The 17,416-nt window shown below is 41.7% G+C and overlaps 1 protein-coding gene across 2 annotated transcripts in view; it reads right to left on the bottom strand.

The window, feature by feature from the left end:
• LOC131411548 (tumor necrosis factor receptor superfamily member 10A-like) overlaps positions 1-17,416 on the bottom strand; it is a 48,116-nt gene that overhangs the window by 3,699 nt on the left and 27,001 nt on the right. Inside the window, exons 3-8 of one of the 2 annotated variants that reach the window (XM_058550525.1) lie at positions 4,738-4,851; positions 3,886-3,997; positions 2,785-2,858; positions 2,599-2,697; positions 1,982-2,013; positions 1,360-1,533 (exon numbers count right to left, since the gene is read on the bottom strand). In XM_058550525.1, coding sequence (XP_058406508.1) covers positions 1,360-1,533; positions 1,982-2,013; positions 2,599-2,697; positions 2,785-2,858; positions 3,886-3,997; positions 4,738-4,851 — 605 coding nt within the window. The remainder of the gene's footprint in view (positions 1-1,359; positions 1,534-1,981; positions 2,014-2,598; positions 2,698-2,784; positions 2,859-3,885; positions 3,998-4,737; positions 4,852-17,416) is intronic. The other variant, XM_058550526.1, reaches the window with a different exon arrangement.

Raw genomic sequence — 17,416 nt, 5'->3', positions numbered from 1 at the left:
TCCTAGATTAATTTACGTATTTAAGGTAATAGGAAAAAAATTCTAATGAGTTTTTTGGGGTGGAGGAAATCTCATAAAATAATTCTAAATTTTATCTGGGTAAAGATAATAAATTTTGAAAAAGTAAGGAAAGAGGTATTTGCTCTCCCAGATGTTAAGACACATGAGGAAGCTTCATTTGGTAGAATATTGTATACAGAAGACATAGGCATAAAGATTTAAGCAAAGAATCAGAAACAACTCTCTCTCGTGGTTACGTGAAATAAGAGCAGGGCGCTGGAGAGAGAGTGGGGGCTCTCACTGCTCACGGAGAACCTTTCTGTGCTGTTCAAATGTGTGCACTGTGGATGTGTAGGAACTACTTTGAAAAAATGTGAAAAGTGATTAATCAGGATAAAGGGATTATTGGCCCTTTTTGTTTGTTTTCTTTTATACCTTCTCTTTATTTAAAAAGAATGTAGTATAGATGAAGAAAAGGGCACTCTAATTAGAAAGAGGACCATTGTCGATGTAAACATCTCACATGTGAGAGAGATGGGAGCACCAGCTGCTAATGGAGTTGGAGGAAGGAGAGGGGGACTCAGACTTCAGGGAGCACCTCACGTCACACCATATCACAACACAAATTCCACTTAGATAATATTGCTATATGATAAAAATCATTACTAAATAAAAAAACTGTAAGAAATTAGAAAATTTCATCTTATCTTACATTGGGAGAAACGACTTTCTAAGCTTATGAAGAATGAAACATTAAACGTTTCTACAGATTTACTACCCAGTGTTATATCAAAGCTGATGAACTGATATGAACCAAAACTGGATGTGTGTTTGTGCGTGTGTGTGTACGCGTCTCTCCAGTAAAAACTACTTCTACACATTGACCAAGAGATTCTACTTCTTCTAAGAAGCCAGCATATAATATGATCAGACCAGGACTAAGAATAATTTTCATATATGTTCAATGTAATAATCATCTTGAAATAAACTTGAAATTCCTAATGATATGAGGAGTGGCTTAAAATTATGTAACACACAGTGGAACATTATGAGGCTCTAATGCCATCATTCAACAATCACGAGAGCACCTACTCTGTGGCTGTCTTGTTCTAGAATCTGGGGATTCGGTGAGAACTGGACAGGTAAGAAGCAGCATAACGTTGTGTAAGGCTGACAGTCTACCATACCAGGGTGGCAGGGTCTCTGCACACGGAGCCCCTTCCTCTTCAGGTCCTGATCTCCCTCCATCAGCACTTCCCATGGGACAGGAGACCTGACCAGCATCAGCCTTTCCCCATTTCTACCATGGTCCTGGGCGAGCAGAGGGCCAGGGCGCCGCATGGCCCATCACCCACTCACCAGCAGACGCTCTGCTTCCCCTGGGGACTGTGTACTGACACCTTTCAGCTCCTGGCCTTCTAGTTCCTGCTCTGAGGCCAAGGTGGACGGCGATCCTCTGTTGTTCAGGATCTCGTTATAGGCATTGTCCAGAGCCCCAGGCCCTCTTGGGGGACATGAGCGCCAGAAAAAGACCTTGGGAAAGCAAAGAGCTGACTCAGGAATCCTCACCCACAGCTCCTGCAGAGTCTCAGGGGACAGGGTGGGTTCTCCGCCCCCCCCGTCCCATGCTGTCCCCCCAGAGTGGCACAGGCTCAGCACATCTAGGACTCTGCTGCTGGCACCAGGACCCTGGTGCTGTGCTACCGGGGGGCCAGCACCCTTGCCTGACACTCCCTCTGCCCCAGGGTGCAGGGCTGTGGGGTGAGGGTGTCTCAAAGGCAGCTGGAAGGACAGGGCTCAGCACTGCCAACCGGCCTGTGGGCTGCTCACAACGGGCCCGTTGGCCTCTCACAGTCAGCCCAGGCACCCAGGGCAACTCAGAGAGCCAGGGGCAGCAGTACAGGACAAATCGGGACTTGTTGTGGGCGGGAAGAGGTTCCTGAGGGCCCAATGCTGCCAGGTCCTGGAGAAACCAACTCACTCTGTTCATGCACTTGGCGTCCACTCCACAACCTAGAAGAGAAGGGACGTCTGCCTTAGCAGCGGGGAGGGCCTCATTGTAGCACCTCCCTCCCCATAGACAGTGCAGGGGCAGAGTGTGGGCTGGGGGCTCAGACATGGAACAAGGAGCCCTGGGCCTGGTGACAGGCAGGGGGCCATTCCAACTCTGGGGCACCCTCGGGGTGGGGAAATAAAAATAAACACGAATAGAATGTCTGTTGGGTTCTGCTCTGACCAAAGCTGTATAAAGCCGCTGACCCTCTCCTCCTGACTCTTGTCACCCGATTGAGGAGCTGACCACCTCTCTGCCTGGGCTGGGGGCCCTGAAGACACGAAGAACTGGCCCTGGCCCCCTGGACTTGGCCAGGGACAGGAGTTGACCATCAGACCCGAAATGGGGGCTGATGTGATCCCGGCCCTCGTGAGGTGCAGGTGAGGTGGGAGATGGGGGGTGATGCCCAGGAACAAGATCAGAGCCAGGCCAGAAAGACTGAGGATTTGGGAGAGGGAGGGGAGGGGCTTTCTGTCTGGAGAAACAAAGCAGGAGTGAGGGAGGTGGAGACTGCCAGCACCTTTCCCTCCCTCCCCCCATCTCACCTTGAAGGACTTGCTTCCTGTAATAATATGCAGTGACCACCAGCAGCAGGACAACACCCACTGCCCCGACTACAATCCCCATCACCAGCCACGGATTGCCTGAGGAGGGAGAGGAAGCGGTGGGTGGCCACGGGTGCGTGGTCACTGGCTCTCCAGGAACTGGGGCCTCCCCACTGGCCTGGATACCTGATTCTTGGTGGACACACTTGAGGTCACTCCAGGCGGTACAGGGACTGGCCTCAACCATCCCATCAGGGCACCTGGGTACAGACAGAGGGAGGACATGGAGGGGATTCATGAGGGAAAGCTGGCAAGATGGGGAGAAAGAGGGAGCAATCTCCTGCCCAATGTCCCCTGACAAGAGCGTGCAGGAAGAACAGGCTCCTCCCGTCTGCAGGGCCAGGTCCCCTCACTCCCCTGTTGGGTGGGAGAAGATCTGAGCATGCGCACTTCAGTGCCTAGGGCTCCTGCTGAGTGTTCAGAGCTGCACCTTCACGAGTGAGCCTTCTCCCCAAGGCCTGCGTGAGCTTCCCTGGGCTGCAGGGGGAGCCGCAGGTGAGGGGGCATCTCATTCCAGGTCAAGGGTCAGAAGCCCCTTTAGGCACAAGCTGAGCCTCATCCTCCGTCAACCCCTAATACAAGGAACCTCTTGTCCTCCACCTGTTGACTGTTCCTCCAATCACAGCCAACACTGGGGCTCCGAGAAGCGGAAATTACTATTGGCCCCTAAATCCCAGTAAGAGGGAAAACACACATCTTCCTGAGGGAACCAGGGCCTGCGGGAAGGCAGGCTGAGTCGGCTCAGGGCTTTATGGAGCTGTAGGCTAGGTCTCATGACTTGCCTGTGGGCTCTTTTGTGTTCATGGGCCCTGCCTGCATAAAAAAATATTAAAAATTACACTTGAAGATGGAATTGTTATAAAGAGGAATATAAGCCCAGCTGCATTCCACTCAATTTTTTCCTTCTGATTTCAAAAGGAACTAAACCTTTTCATGGGCCCCTGACAGTATCATGGGCCCTAATTAGTGGCCTGCTGGGCCCAATGGAAAACTTGACCTGGCCAAAGGGAAAACACGCTGAGGAGATGTGGGGGGAAGGGGACACTGCAGGGGCCAGTGTGGGGACACACAGATGGACAAGGAGGGGCCGCTGCCGGCTCAGAAGACCCCAGCGGCACAGGGAAGCCCTGGGGACGTGGAGGGGCTGCAAGGAAGAGGACAGAGACAGGGACAAGGGAAGTCGCATCTCCTGTGGCTTGGGAGCCACTTGTGTCGCAAGTGTCGCACCTGGTGCTGCACTTCTGGCAGACCTCGGGAGAATCTTCTCCGTGGAAAGTGCCACGTTTGCACTGGCACCGTGTGTTCTCAGTCCTGGTGCAGGGGGCGATCTGTTCTTCATCTGAAGACACAGGATAAGGTTTTGGGGACGTGTTTTCCTCACGTGTCCCTCAACCCTCCTTCACCACCCAAACCCCTCCACTCAGCTCCACTCAGGTCACTGTAGCTTTGAGGGTCAGTTTCTGCAGCACACACACGGGGCACACAAAGCACAGCCACCATTCACCTGTCACCAATACTCAGCGGTGTAAAAAAAGGACCACGATTCATTATTTAATGCATCAGGAGAGGGAGAAAAACTCTTAGCTCACAGGGTCAGTGGGAAGGGCGGGGTATAATCTGAGAGACCCTGAATGGACAGGAGCCCTTGGGTGACTTCCCAACACCTGGCCCTGCTGGAGAGGCAGAGGGGCCTCAGGCTGTGGAGGCTGAGAGATGCCGAGCACCTGCCACAAGCACAGAGCACAGGGCTAAGAGGGCCTGGCCCAGGACCAGACCCACGCCACAGCTCAGACCTTTCCACTAGGCCAGGCCTTTTCTCATGCTGCAACTATACAGCTCCCCCCATCAAGGGACCGATTATTTTCCCACTTTCATCCAGCAGTTGAAAAGATTTCCCTATCATGTGGCATGCATTATAAAAATAATATCTCTTTTTATTTTACTGACCTAAGACATAATCATGCAACAGGGTAAGAGGAAGACCAAGAAGGATTGGAATCCAGGTGTCCTGACTCCATGCTGGATACAATGCCCACCTCATCACCCCTGCACGTGGCATGTGGTCCCCATGTTCTGTACCTGATTTACATGTAGAGCATGGTAAGCAGGAAGAGACCGAATTCCGGTGACTGGTAAAATCTACTCCATTTGTACACAATGTACAATTTTTATTGTCTTCTGATACGCGGGATCCTGGGAAGGGAGAGAAAATCTGGTGAATGAATCCCCACAAGATTCCCAGGGCTGGCAGTGGTGATTGGGGGACCCTCTTTCAGCCATCAGTGAAGTCCAAACAGGGAAATCCACTCTCCCTGGCATTGGCCAGTTCATTAGTTCTGCATCTACTATACACGCTGGACCACCATTGTACAGAAATATATTATAAGGCAACATGAAATTCAAATACTATAGGAGTTACATCGAAAGAGTACAAGGATGGGGCGGCCTACTGGCGTAGCAGTTAAGTGTGCACGCTCCGCTTCGGCGGCCCGGGGTTTGCAGGTTCGGATCCCGGGTGTGGACCGACACACCGCTCAGCAAGCCATGCTGTTGCAGCGTTCCATATAAAGTAGAGGAAGAGTGGCATGGATGTTAGCCCAGGGCCAGTCTTCCTCAGCAAAAAAACAGGAGGACTGGCAACGGATGTTAGCTCCGAGTTAATCTTCCTCACCAAAAAACCCAAAAAGAGTAGAAGGAAACAGGTCAAATTAATTTTAGTAATGCATTTAATCAATATATTCAAAATAATATCACTTAAACGTGTAATAAATATAAAACATTCAGACATTTTACATTATTTTTTCGAAGTATGTCTTAGAATCCAGGGAATATGTCTCCCTTACATCACTAACGATTCAGAGTAGCCATATTTCAGGTGCTCAATAGTCTCAGGTGCCTAGTGACTGCTACATTGGACAGTGCCACCTAGGTCCCTGGAAAGTCACAGAAGAAAGTCCTAATCTCTGTCCTCAATGAGCTCCAGGTCAGTGGAAGAAACAAATGACAATCAGGGACAAGCTTCAGTTAAAGAAAATGGAAGGAAAAATGGGTCCTACGTGTAAAGAGTCAAAGACTGATCCAAAGAAAGGGGACTTTGTGCCCTGGTATGTGGAGGTGTTCTCCAGGCACTGAGCTGTACTCATTAAGCAATCGCTCCCCATTTCCCCTTCCCCCTCAGCCCCTGGTTACCACTCATCTATTTTCTGTATCTAAGAATTAGCCTAGTCTAGACATTCTTATAAGGGAATCATACAATGATTGTGTTTGGATTATTTCACTGAGCATAATGTTTTTGAGCGTCATCCATGTTGTAGCATGTCTCAGAATTTCAGTCCTTTTTAAGGCTGAATAATATTCCATTGCATGTGTATAAAACATTTTGTTTATCCATTCATCCGTTGATGCACAATTGGGCTGCTTTCACCTCTTTGCTATGCCGAATAGTTCTATGAAACTGGGTGTAAAAAATATCTCTTTGAGAACTGGCTTTCAATTCTTTTGGATATATACCGAGAAATGAGTTTGCTGGATCATATGGTATTTTTATTTTTTAATATTTTGAGGAGTCTTGATACTGTTTTCCATAAGGACTGCACTATTTTACAATCTCACCAACAGTGCATAGGATTCCAATTTCTCCAGATCCTCACTAACACTTGTTATTTTCTGTATTGTTGATAGTAGCCATCATAATGGGTGTGAGATGATAGCTCATTGTGGTTTTGATTTGCATTTCTCTTGTGATTAGTGATGGTGAGCATCTTTTCATATGCTTGTTGGCCATTTGTGGATCACCTGTGGAAAAATGTCTATTCAAGTCCTTTGCCCATTTTTAATTGGGTTCTTTGTCTTTTTGTTATTGTTATGTAGGACTGATTTATATATTCTGGATATTAAACTCTTAGTGATTTGATTCACAAATATTTTCTCACATTCTTTGGGTTGCCTTTTCATTCATTTGACTGAATCCTTTAATGCAGTTTTAAATTTTGATGTAGTTTGATTTATCAATTTTTTTCTTTAGTTGCCTATGCTTTTATTGTCATATTAAGAAACCATTGCCAAATTCAAAGTCATCAAGAATTGTCCCTATGTTTTCTTCTAAGAGTTTTATAGTTATAACTCTTTTATTTTGGTCTGATTCGAGTTAATTTTGTATATGGTATAAGGTAAGGGGCCCAACTTCATTCTTTGCATGCTGGATATCCAGTTTCTCCAGTGCTATTTGTTGAAGAGACTATCCTTTCCCCATTGAATGGTCTTAGCACACATGTCCAAAATCAATTGACATAGATGTGAAGATTTATTTCTGGATTATCAATCCATTGGTCTATATGTCTAATCCTTATGCAAGTACCACACTGTTTTGATTACTGTACCTTTGTCATAGCTTGGAAATCAGGAGGTGTGAGTCCCTCAACTTTGTTTTTCTTTTCCAACATTGTTTTGGTTATTCTGGGTTCCTTTTAACTCCACAGGAATTTGAATATGGGTTCTTCCATTTCTGAAATTATGCTGTTGGGATTTTGAGAGGGATTGCATTGAATCTGTATATTGTTGCAGTTAATACTGTCATCTTAACAATATTGTCTTCCAACTCATGAACATGGAAAGTCTTCCCGTTTATTTAGGTCTCTTTACATTTTTTTTTCAGCAATGTTTTGTAGTTTTCAGTGTAAAAGTCTTGTGCCTCCTTGTTACATTTATTCTTAAGTATTTTCTTCTTTTTGATGCCATTGTATATGGAATTGTTTTAATTTCCTTTTGGGATTGTTTATTGCTAGTGTATAGAAATATAACTTATTTTTATGTGTTGATTTTATTAGTTCTAATAGGTTAGAATTCATTTGTTAGTTCTTTTTTTTTTTTTTTTTGCTAAGGAAAACTGGCCCTGGGCTAACATCCGTGCCTATCTTCCTCCACTTTATATGGGACGCAGCCACAGCATGGCTTGCCAAATGGTGCATCGCATGCCCGGGATCTGACCCGGTGAACCCCGGGCCGCCACAGCGGAGCGCACGCACTTAACCGCTTGCACCCCTGGGCCGGCCCTCATTTGTTAGTTCTAATAGGGTTTTTTTGGATGTGCATTCTTTAGTTCTTTTACATATAAGATCATGTCATCTATAAGTAGTGATACTTCTACTTCTTCCTTTCCCATTTGGATACTTTTTTTTTTTTTTTTTTTTACATTTTTATTGATATTTTAATGGTTTCTAACATTGTGAGATTTTGGGTTGTACATTTTTGTTTGTCCTTCACCCCGTATATGACTCCCTTCACCCCTTGTGCCCACCCCCCACCCCCACTTCCCGGGTAACCACAGTCCAGTTTTCTCTGTCCATGTGTTGGTTTATATTCCACATATGAGTGAGATCATACAGTGTTTGTCTTTCTCTTTCTGGCTTATTTCACTTAACATAATACGCTCCAGGCCCATCCATGTTGTTGCAAATGGGACGATTTTGTCTTTTTTTATGGCTCAGTAGTATTCCATTGTATATATATACCACATTTTCTTAATCCAATTGTCAGTCGAGGGACACTTAGGTTGCTTCCACTTCTTGGCTATGGTGAATAATGCTGCAATGAACATAGGGGTGCATAAGCCTCTTTGGATTGTTGATTTCAGGTGCGTTGGATAGATTCCCAGTAGTGGGATGGCTGGATCATAGGGCATCTCTATTTTTAATTCTTTGAGGAATCTCCATACCGTTTTCCATAGAGGCTGCACCAATTTGCATTCCCACCAGCTGTGTATGAGGGTTCCTGTTTCTCCACATCCTCTCCAACATTTGTTGTTTTTTGTCTTGGTGATTATAGCCATTCTAACGGGCGTGAGGCGGTATCTTAGTGTTGTTTTGATTTGCATTTCCCTGATGATTAGTGATGTTGAGCATCTTTTCATGTGCCTATTGGCCATCTGTATATCTTCCTTGGAGAAGTGTCTGTTCATTTCCTCTGCCCATTTTTTGATCGGGTTGTTTGTTTTTTTGTTGTTCAATTGTGTGAGTTCTTTATATATTATGGAGATCAACCCCTTGTCAGATGTATGTTTTGCAAATATTCTCTCCCAGCTGGTTGGTTGTTTGTTCATCTTGATTCTGATTTCATTTGTCTTATAAAAGCTCTTTAGTCTGATAAAGTCCCACTTGTTTATTTTTTCTTTAGTTTCCCTAGTCTGGGTAGGCATGTCATCCGAAAAGATTCCTTTAAACCCAATGTCAAATAGTGTGTTGCCTATATTTTCTTCTATGAGTTTTATAGTTTCAGGTCTCACCTTCAGGTCTTTGATCCATTTTGAGTTAATTTTTGTGTATGGCGATAGCACATGGTCCACTTTCATTCTTTTGCATGTGGATGTCCAGTTTTCCCAACACCATTTATTGAAGAGACTTTCCTTTCTCCATTGCATGTCCTTAGCACCTTTGTCGAAAATTAGCTGTCCGTATATGTGTGGTTTTATTTCTGGGCTTTCAATTCTGTTCCATTGATCTGTGCGTCTGTTTTTGTACCAGTACCATGCTGTTTTGATTACTATTGCTTTGTAGTATGTTTTGAAGTCAGGAATTGTGATGCCTCCTGCTTTGTTCTTTTTCTTTAGGATTTCTTTAGCTATTCGGGGTCTTTTGTTGCCCCATATAAATTTTAGTATTCTTTTTTCTATTTCTGTGAAGAATGTCATTGGGATTCTGATTGGGATTGCATTGAATCTGTAGATTGCTTTAGGTAATATAGACATTTTAACTATGTTTATTCTTCCAATCCACGTGCATGGGATTTCTTTCCATTTCTTTATGTCATCGTGGATTTCCCTCAATAATGTCTTGTAGTTCTCATTGTATAGGTCCTTCACCTCCTTGGTAAGATTTATTCCTAGGTATTTTATTCTTTTTGATGCAATTGTAAATGGTATTATCTTTTTGAGCTCTCTTTCTGTTAGTTCATTATTAGCATATAGAAATGCAACTGATTTTTGTAGATTGATTTTGTACCCTGCAACTTTGCTGTAGTTGTTGATTGTTTCTAACAGTTTTCCAACAGATTCTTTAGGGTTTTCTATATATACAATCATGTCATCTGCAAATAGTGAGAGTTTCACTTCTTCGTTACCTATTTGGATTCCTTTTATTCCTTTTTCTTGCCTAATTGCTCTGGCCAAAACCTCCAGTACTATGTTGAACAGGAGTGGTGAGAGTGGGCAGCCCTGCCTCGTTCCTGTTCTCAGAGGAATGGCTTTCAGTCTTTCCCCGTTGAGTATGATGTTAGCTGTGGGTTTGTCATATATGGCCTTTATTATGTTGAGGTACTTTCCTTCTATTCCCAATTTATTGAGAGTTTTTATCATAAATGGATGTTGTATCTTGTCAAATGCCTTCTCTGCGTCTATTGAGATGATCATGTGGTTTTTATTCTTTGTTTTGTTGATGTGATGTATCACGTTGATTGATTTGCGGATGTTGAACCATCCCTGCGTCTCTGGTATAAATCCCACTTGATCATGGTGTATGATCTTTTTAATATATTGTTGTATTCGGTTTGCCAATATTTTGTTGAGGATTTTTGCATCAATGTTCATCAGCGATATTGGCCTGTAATTTTCTTTCTTTGTATTGTCTTTGTCTGGTTTCGGTATCAGGGTGATGTTGGCCTCGTAGAATGATTCAGGAAGTGTTCCATCTTCCTCTATTTTTTGGAATAGTTTGAGGAGGATGGGTATTAAATCTTCTTTGAATGTTTGGTAAAATTCACTGGAGAAGCCATCTGGTCCTGGACTTTTATTTTTTGGGAGGTTTTTGATTACTATTTCAATCTCTTTACTTGTGATTGGTCTATTCAGATTCTCCATTTCTTCTTGGTTCAATTTTGGGAGGTTGTATAAGTCTAAGAATTTATCCATTTCTTCTAGATTGTCCAATTTGTTGGCATATAATTTCTCATAGTATTCTCTTATAATCCTCTGTATTTCCATGGTATCCGTTGTAATTTCTCCTCTTTCATTTCTAATTTTATTTACTTGAGCCTTTTCTCTTTTTTTCTTAGTTAGCCTGGCTAAGGGTTTGTCTATTTTGTTTATCTTCTCGAAGAACCAACTCTTTGTTTCATTAATCCTTTCTACTGTTTTTTTGGTCTCAATATCATTTATTTCTGCTCTGATTTTTATTATTTCTCTCCTTCTGCTGGCTTTGGGCTTTGTTTGTTCTTCTTTTTCTAGTTCTGTTAGGTGTAATTTAAGGTTGCCTATTAGGGCTTTTTCTTGTTTGTTAAGGTGGGCTTGTATCGCTATGAGTTTCCCTCTCAGGACCGCTTTTGCTGCGTCCCATATGGTTTGATATGGCATGTTATCATTTTCGTTTGTTTCCAGATAGTTTTTGATTTCTCCTTTAATTTCATCAATGATCCATTGGTTGTTCAGTAGCATGTTGTTTAATCTCCACATTTTTGTCACTTTCCCAGTTTTTTTTTCCTGGTTCATTTCCAGTTTCATAGCCTTATGGTCTGAAAAGATGCTTGTTATGATTTCAATCCTCTTAAATTTATTGAGGCTTGCTTTGTTTCCCAACATATGGTCTATCCTAGAGAATGTTCCATGCGCGCTTGAGAAGAATGTGTAGTCAGCTGTTTTTGGGTGGAGTGCTCTGTATATGTCTACTAGGTCCATCTCGTCCAGTTTTTCATTTAAGTCTAATATTTCTTTATTAACTTTTTGTCTGGATGATCTATCCATTGCTGTAAGTGGGGTGTTAAGATCCCCTACTATTATTGTGTTGTTGTTGATTTCTCCTTTTAGGTTTGTTAATAGTTGTTTTATGTACATTGGTGCTCCTATGTTGGGTGCATATATATTTATAAGTGATATGTCTTCTTGATGGAGTGTCCCTTTTATCATTATATATTTCCCTTCTTTGTCTTTCTTAACCTGTTTTATCTTGAAGTCTACTTTGTCTGATATGAGTATGGCAACACCTGCTTTCTTTTGTTTGCCATTAGCTTGGAGTATTGTCTTCCATCCTTTCACTCTGAGCCTGTGCTTGTCTTTAGTGCTAAGATGTGTTTCCTGAAGGCAGCATATTGTTGGGTCTTGCTTTTTAATCCATCCTGCCACTCTGTATCTTTTGATTGGAGAGTTCAATCCATTTACATTTAGGGTAATTATTGAAATATGAGGGTTGAATGTTGCTGTTTTGTCACTTATTTTCTGGTTCTTTTGCATTTCCTTTGTTTCTTGTCCCATTTGTTTTGGACTGCCAATTCAGTTTGGTTGTTCTGTCTTATGATTCTTCTAGTTTTCTCTTTGTTTATCATATGTGGTTTTAATTTGATTATTTGTTTAGTGGTTACCTTGAGGTTTGGGCGAAAAATCTTCTGTATGAGATAGTCCATTATCTGATAGCCTCCTATTTCCTTATACTAAGTCAATTCAGTCACTTTCCTCTTCCCCTTCTAAGTTGCTCTTGTTATACCTTATTCTATCTTGTGTTGTGGCTGTGTGTTTACAGTGATGAGGTTAAATTTATTTTTGGTGAATTTCTTCCTTTGATCTTTGAGTTTAGTATTTAAGTGGTTGCTAACCTATTCCGGTAAAGATCTACTATTTCTCTGATTTTGTCTACCTACTTTTCTCCTTACTCCAAGCTTTGTGTTCCCTTTCTCTTCTTGTTTTCAGGCCTGAGGGCCTTCTTGAGTATTTCTTGTAGTGGCGGTCTCGTGGCCATGAACTCCCTTAGCTTTTGTTTATCTGGGAGAGTTACTATTTCTCCATCATATTTGAAGGATATTTTTGCTGGATAGAGTATTCTTGGCTGAAAGTTTTTGTCTTTTAGTATTTTGAATATATCATTCCAGTCTCTTCTAGCCTGAAAAGTTTCTGTTGAGAAATCCGCTGAGAGCCTGATGGGAGTTCCTTTGTACGTTATTTTTTGTTTTTGTCTAGCTGCCCTTAATATTGTTTCTTTGTCGTTGACCCTGGCTAGCCTTACCACTAGGTGTCGTGGTGAAGGCCTTTGTCTGTTAATATATATAGGAGTCCTGTTGGCTTCGCTTACTGGTATTTCCTGCTCCTTCCCCAGATTTGGGAAATTTTCAGCTATTATTTCCTTGAATAGGCTCTCTGTTCCTCTTTCCCTCTCCTCTCCCTCAGGAATACCTATAATTCTTATGTTACATTTTCTAATAGAGTCCGATATTTCTCGGAGTCTTTCTTCATTTCTTTTTAGTCTTAGTTCTCTCTCTTCTTCCATCTGGAGTATATCTGTATTCCTATCCTCTAAAGTACTAATTCTTTCCTCCATATTGTCAGCTCTGTTCTTTAAAGATTCCAGATTCTCCTTTATCTCCTCCATTGTGTTCTTCATCTCCATCAGCCCTGATAGGTTTTTCTTTATGATTTAAATCTCTTTTGTGAAGAAACTCCTAATCTCATTTAATTGTTTGTCTGTGTTGTCTCGTATTTTGTTGAGTGTTTTTATGATAGCTATTTTGAAATCTCTGTCATTTAGTTTATGGATTTCTGTGTCTTCGGGGTTGATTTCTGGTTGCTTGTCATTTTGTTTCTGGTCTGGTGATTTCATATATTTTTGCATTGTGGTTCCTGTGTTGGTTTTGGTTTTCCTCATCCTGGAAGTCTCTGGTTGCACTTTCCACCTGCCGCCACTGTGTGGTGGTGAAGGGCTGTGTAGTCTAAGCCCCCTGCGCTCTGCCCCAGTTTTTCTGCTGCGATCCGCAGTTTTGTTTTGTTTTGTTTTGTTTCTTTTCCCCACTGCGATCCACGGGTCCAGTCCAATTTATTCAGGTCTGCCTCGGACCGCTAGATCTGGTCGAGCTGCAGACTCCGGGTTGTGGGGAGGAGGGAGCTCTCTCTTTTGCCCTCTGGGTTCCTGACGTGGGAGGCTTCTCGTTTGCCCCTCTTTATCCGCTCTCTGGGTTGCTCAGATGTTGATGGTAGCCCTGTGGCTCCTCTGAGCCCTCTGTGCGGGAGTTTCCCACTGGCTGAGAGCGCCCGAAGAGCTACAGTTTCCCGCCGAGGGCCGCCCCTCCCCCCTCTCTGGGAGCCGCGCGGACCGGATCGCTGATCTGATGGGGAGGGAGCGGAGTTCTCCTTACCTCTCCCCACTTCCTCCGGGGGCCCAGCACGTTCCGCTCTCAGATGTGCGGCAGTGTGGATCCCTCCGCTCCAGCTTTTGACTGTCTGGGATTCCGTTGTTTGTCTGTGGCTGTTACTTTTGTTGTATTTTGTGGGGGAAGAATTCACGGGAAAGCTCACTCCGCCATGATGCTGACGTCACTCCTGGATACTTTTTATTTCTTTTTCTTGCCTAATTGGTCTGGCTAGAACTTCCACCACTATGTCAAATAGAAGTGGTGAAATTGCGCATCTGGTCTTGTTTCTGACCTTAAAGAAAAAGCTTTCAGTCTTCACTACTGAGTATGTTAGCTATGGGTTTTTCATAGATGACCTTTAACATGTTGAGAAAGTTCCCTTCTATTCCTAATGTGCTGAGTATTTTTATCACAAAAGTGTATTGGATTTTGTCAACTCCTTTTTCTGCATCAATTGAAATGATCATGTGGTTTTCCTCCTTCATTCAATTAATGTGGTGTATTACATTGATTGATTTTCAAATATTGAAACACTGTAGCATTTCTGGGATAAATCCCACTGAGTTATGAGGTACAGTCCTTTTAATATGTTGAATTCAATTTGCTAGTATTTTTTGATGATATTTTGCATTTATATTCATAAAGGCATACTGATCTGTAGTTTTGTTTTCTTCTAGCATCATTATCTGGCTTCAGTTTCAGGGTAACGCTGGCCTCATAGAATGAGTTAGGCAGTGTTTCCTCTTCTTAGACATTTTTGGAAGAGTTTGAGAAGGATGGGTGTCAATTCATTAAAAAATATTTCGCAGAATTCCATGGTGAAGCCATCTGGTCCTGGGCTTTTCTTTGCTGAGAGATTTTTGATTGCTAATTAAAGCTCCTTACTAGTTATAGGTCTATTTAGATTTTGCATTTCTTCTTGGGACAGTTTTGGTAGTTTGTTTTTCTAGAAATTTGTCCATATCATCTAGGTTATCCTATTTGTTGATATATAGTTGTTCATAGGATTCTGTTACAACTTTTTGATTTCTGTAAAGTCAGTAGTAATGTCCCCTCTTTCCTTTCTAATTGAATCTTCTTAGTCAATACAGCTAAAGTTTGTCAATGTTGTTGATCTTTTCAAAGAATCATCTTTTGGTTTTGTGGATTTTCGCTATTGCTTTTCTATTCACTATTTCATTTATCTTTGCTCTAATCTTTATTATTTTCATGCTTCTGCTGACTTTGTTCTTAGTTTGCTCTTCTTTTTCTATTTCTGTAAAGTGTACTGTTAGGTCATTTATTTGAGATCTTTTCTCTTTTGTTAACGGAGGGCTTTACAGTTATAAATCCTGGAGTATTGCTTTCACTGCATCACATATGGATGTTGTGTTCTTGTTTTCATTTGTCTGAAGGTATTTTCTAATTTCCCTTGTGATTTCTTCTTGACCTATTTGTTGTTTAAGAGTGTTGTTTCATTTCCACACATTGTGAGTTTTCCAACGTTCTTTCTGTTACTGATTTAAACTTCATTCCATTTTGGTCATTAAAGAAACTTTGTATGATTTCAATATTTTAAAATGTATTGAAGTTTGTTTTGTGGCCTAATATATGGTTCATCCTGGAGAATGTTCCATGTCCACCTGAGAATAATGTATATTCTGACGTGGTTGGGTGGAACATTCTGTATATGTCTTTTAAATCGAATGGATTTATAGTGTTGTTCATGTCCTCTATTTCCTTTTGATCCTCTGTCTGGATGTTCTAGGCATTTCTGAAAAGGGATATTGTAGTCTCCAACTAGTATTATTGAACTTGTCTATTTCTCTCTTCAGTGTTGTCCATTTTTGCTTCACATTTTTGGGGCTCTGTTGTTAGGCACATATATGCTTATAATTATTATATCATCTAGCTGGTTCAAAACTTTTACCAAAACATAGTGTTCTTGCGTCTCTTTTAAAATTATTGTGATTTAAAATCTATTTTGTTTGTTCAGAATGTAGCCACCTCAGCTCTCTTTTGGTTACTACTTGCATACAATATCTTTTTCCATCCTTTTCCTTTCAGCCTCTTTGCATCTTTGTATCACTAGAGGGTTAAATGGTAAATTTGAGCAGGCAGAATAAAAAATACCAGTGAACATGTAGATAAGGTATTGAAATTATCCAGTCTGAGCAGCAGAAACAAAAAAAGAATGAAAAAATACACAGAGCCTGGGGGACCTGGGGGACACCACCAAATGCACCAACATACGCACCATGGGAATTCCAGATGGAGAAAAGAGAAAGAAAGGGACAGAAAAAATATTTGAAGAAATAATGGGCAAAATTTTTCTAAATTTGTCAAAAGATTTGTCTGTATACCCAAGAAGCCCAATTAACACCAAGCAGGATAAATGTAAAGACGTCCACCCAGAGACAAAAAGTCAAATGGACAAAAGCCAAACACAAACAGAGAATCTTGAGAGCAGCAGGTGAGACATGACTCATCACCTACAAAGGATCCTCACTAAGGTAATCAACTGATTTCTCATTAGAAACCATGGAGGCCAGGAGGCAGTGGATGACATATTTAAAGCGCTGAAAGAAAATTATCTGTCAACCAAGAAGTTCTATATCCAGCATAACTATCTTCAAGGGTGAAGAAGAAATTAAGACATTCTCAGATAAACAAAAGCCAATGGAGTACATTACTAGTAGACCTGCCCTATAAAAAAGAAAGGGAGTCCTTCAGTTTGAAATGAAATGATAGACAGTCGCTCAAAGTCATATCAAGAAATAAAGATAATGGAATACAGAAATAAAGATATTGGGTACAGAAAGAAAATACTGGAAAAGGTAACTACATAGATAAATATAAATGCCAGTATGTCCTAGTCTATTTGGGCTGCTACAACAAAATACCATAGACTGGGTGGCTTAAACAACAGACATTTATTTTTCACAGTTCTGAAGGCTGGGAAGTCCAAGATCAAAGTGTCAGCAAGGTAGCTTTGATTCTGAGACCTCTCTTACCTTGTAAGCTGCCACCATCTTGCTATGTGCTCACATGACACATTCTTTGTGTGCGTGCAGACAGACAGAGAGAGAGGGAGAACAAGTTGTTCTTATAAGGGCACTAATTCCATCATGAGTGCCCTGCTTTCACGACATCATCTAAACCTAATTATGTCCCAAAGGCCCCATCTCCAAATAACATAACATAGGGGTTAGGGCTTCAACATATGAATTTTGGGGGAGCATAATTCAGTCCATAGCACAGTTTTATAGTACTTTGTCATTTCTCTTTTTTTATATATTATTTAATGGGCAAATGTATAAAACAATAATAATAGATCTATTTTAATGATCACACAATGTACAAAGATGTGATCTATGAAAACAACAATATAAAAGGATAGAGATGGACGTATAGGAGCATAGTGTTTGGATACCATTAAAATTATGTTGGTATTATTCAAACCTGGTTGTTTAAGCTTAAGATGGTAATTGTAATCTCCAAGGTAACTGTGATGTTTAATTTTAGGTGTCACCTTGGCTAGGCCATGGTACCCAGATATTTAGTCCAACAGGTCTGGGTGTTGCTTTGAAGGTATTTTTTTAGATGAAATTAACATTTAGTAGACTTTGAGTACATCAGTTTATACCAAATAATGTGGGTGGGCCTTATCCAATCAGTT

Source organism: Diceros bicornis, chromosome 11 (assembly GCF_020826845.1).
Source record: "Diceros bicornis minor isolate mBicDic1 chromosome 11, mDicBic1.mat.cur, whole genome shotgun sequence".
In the NCBI taxonomy this organism is placed as follows: Eukaryota; Metazoa; Chordata; class Mammalia; order Perissodactyla; family Rhinocerotidae; genus Diceros; species Diceros bicornis.
Note: the sequence above shows the minus strand (reverse complement) of the source record. Positions and strands in the feature narration are given on the sequence as shown.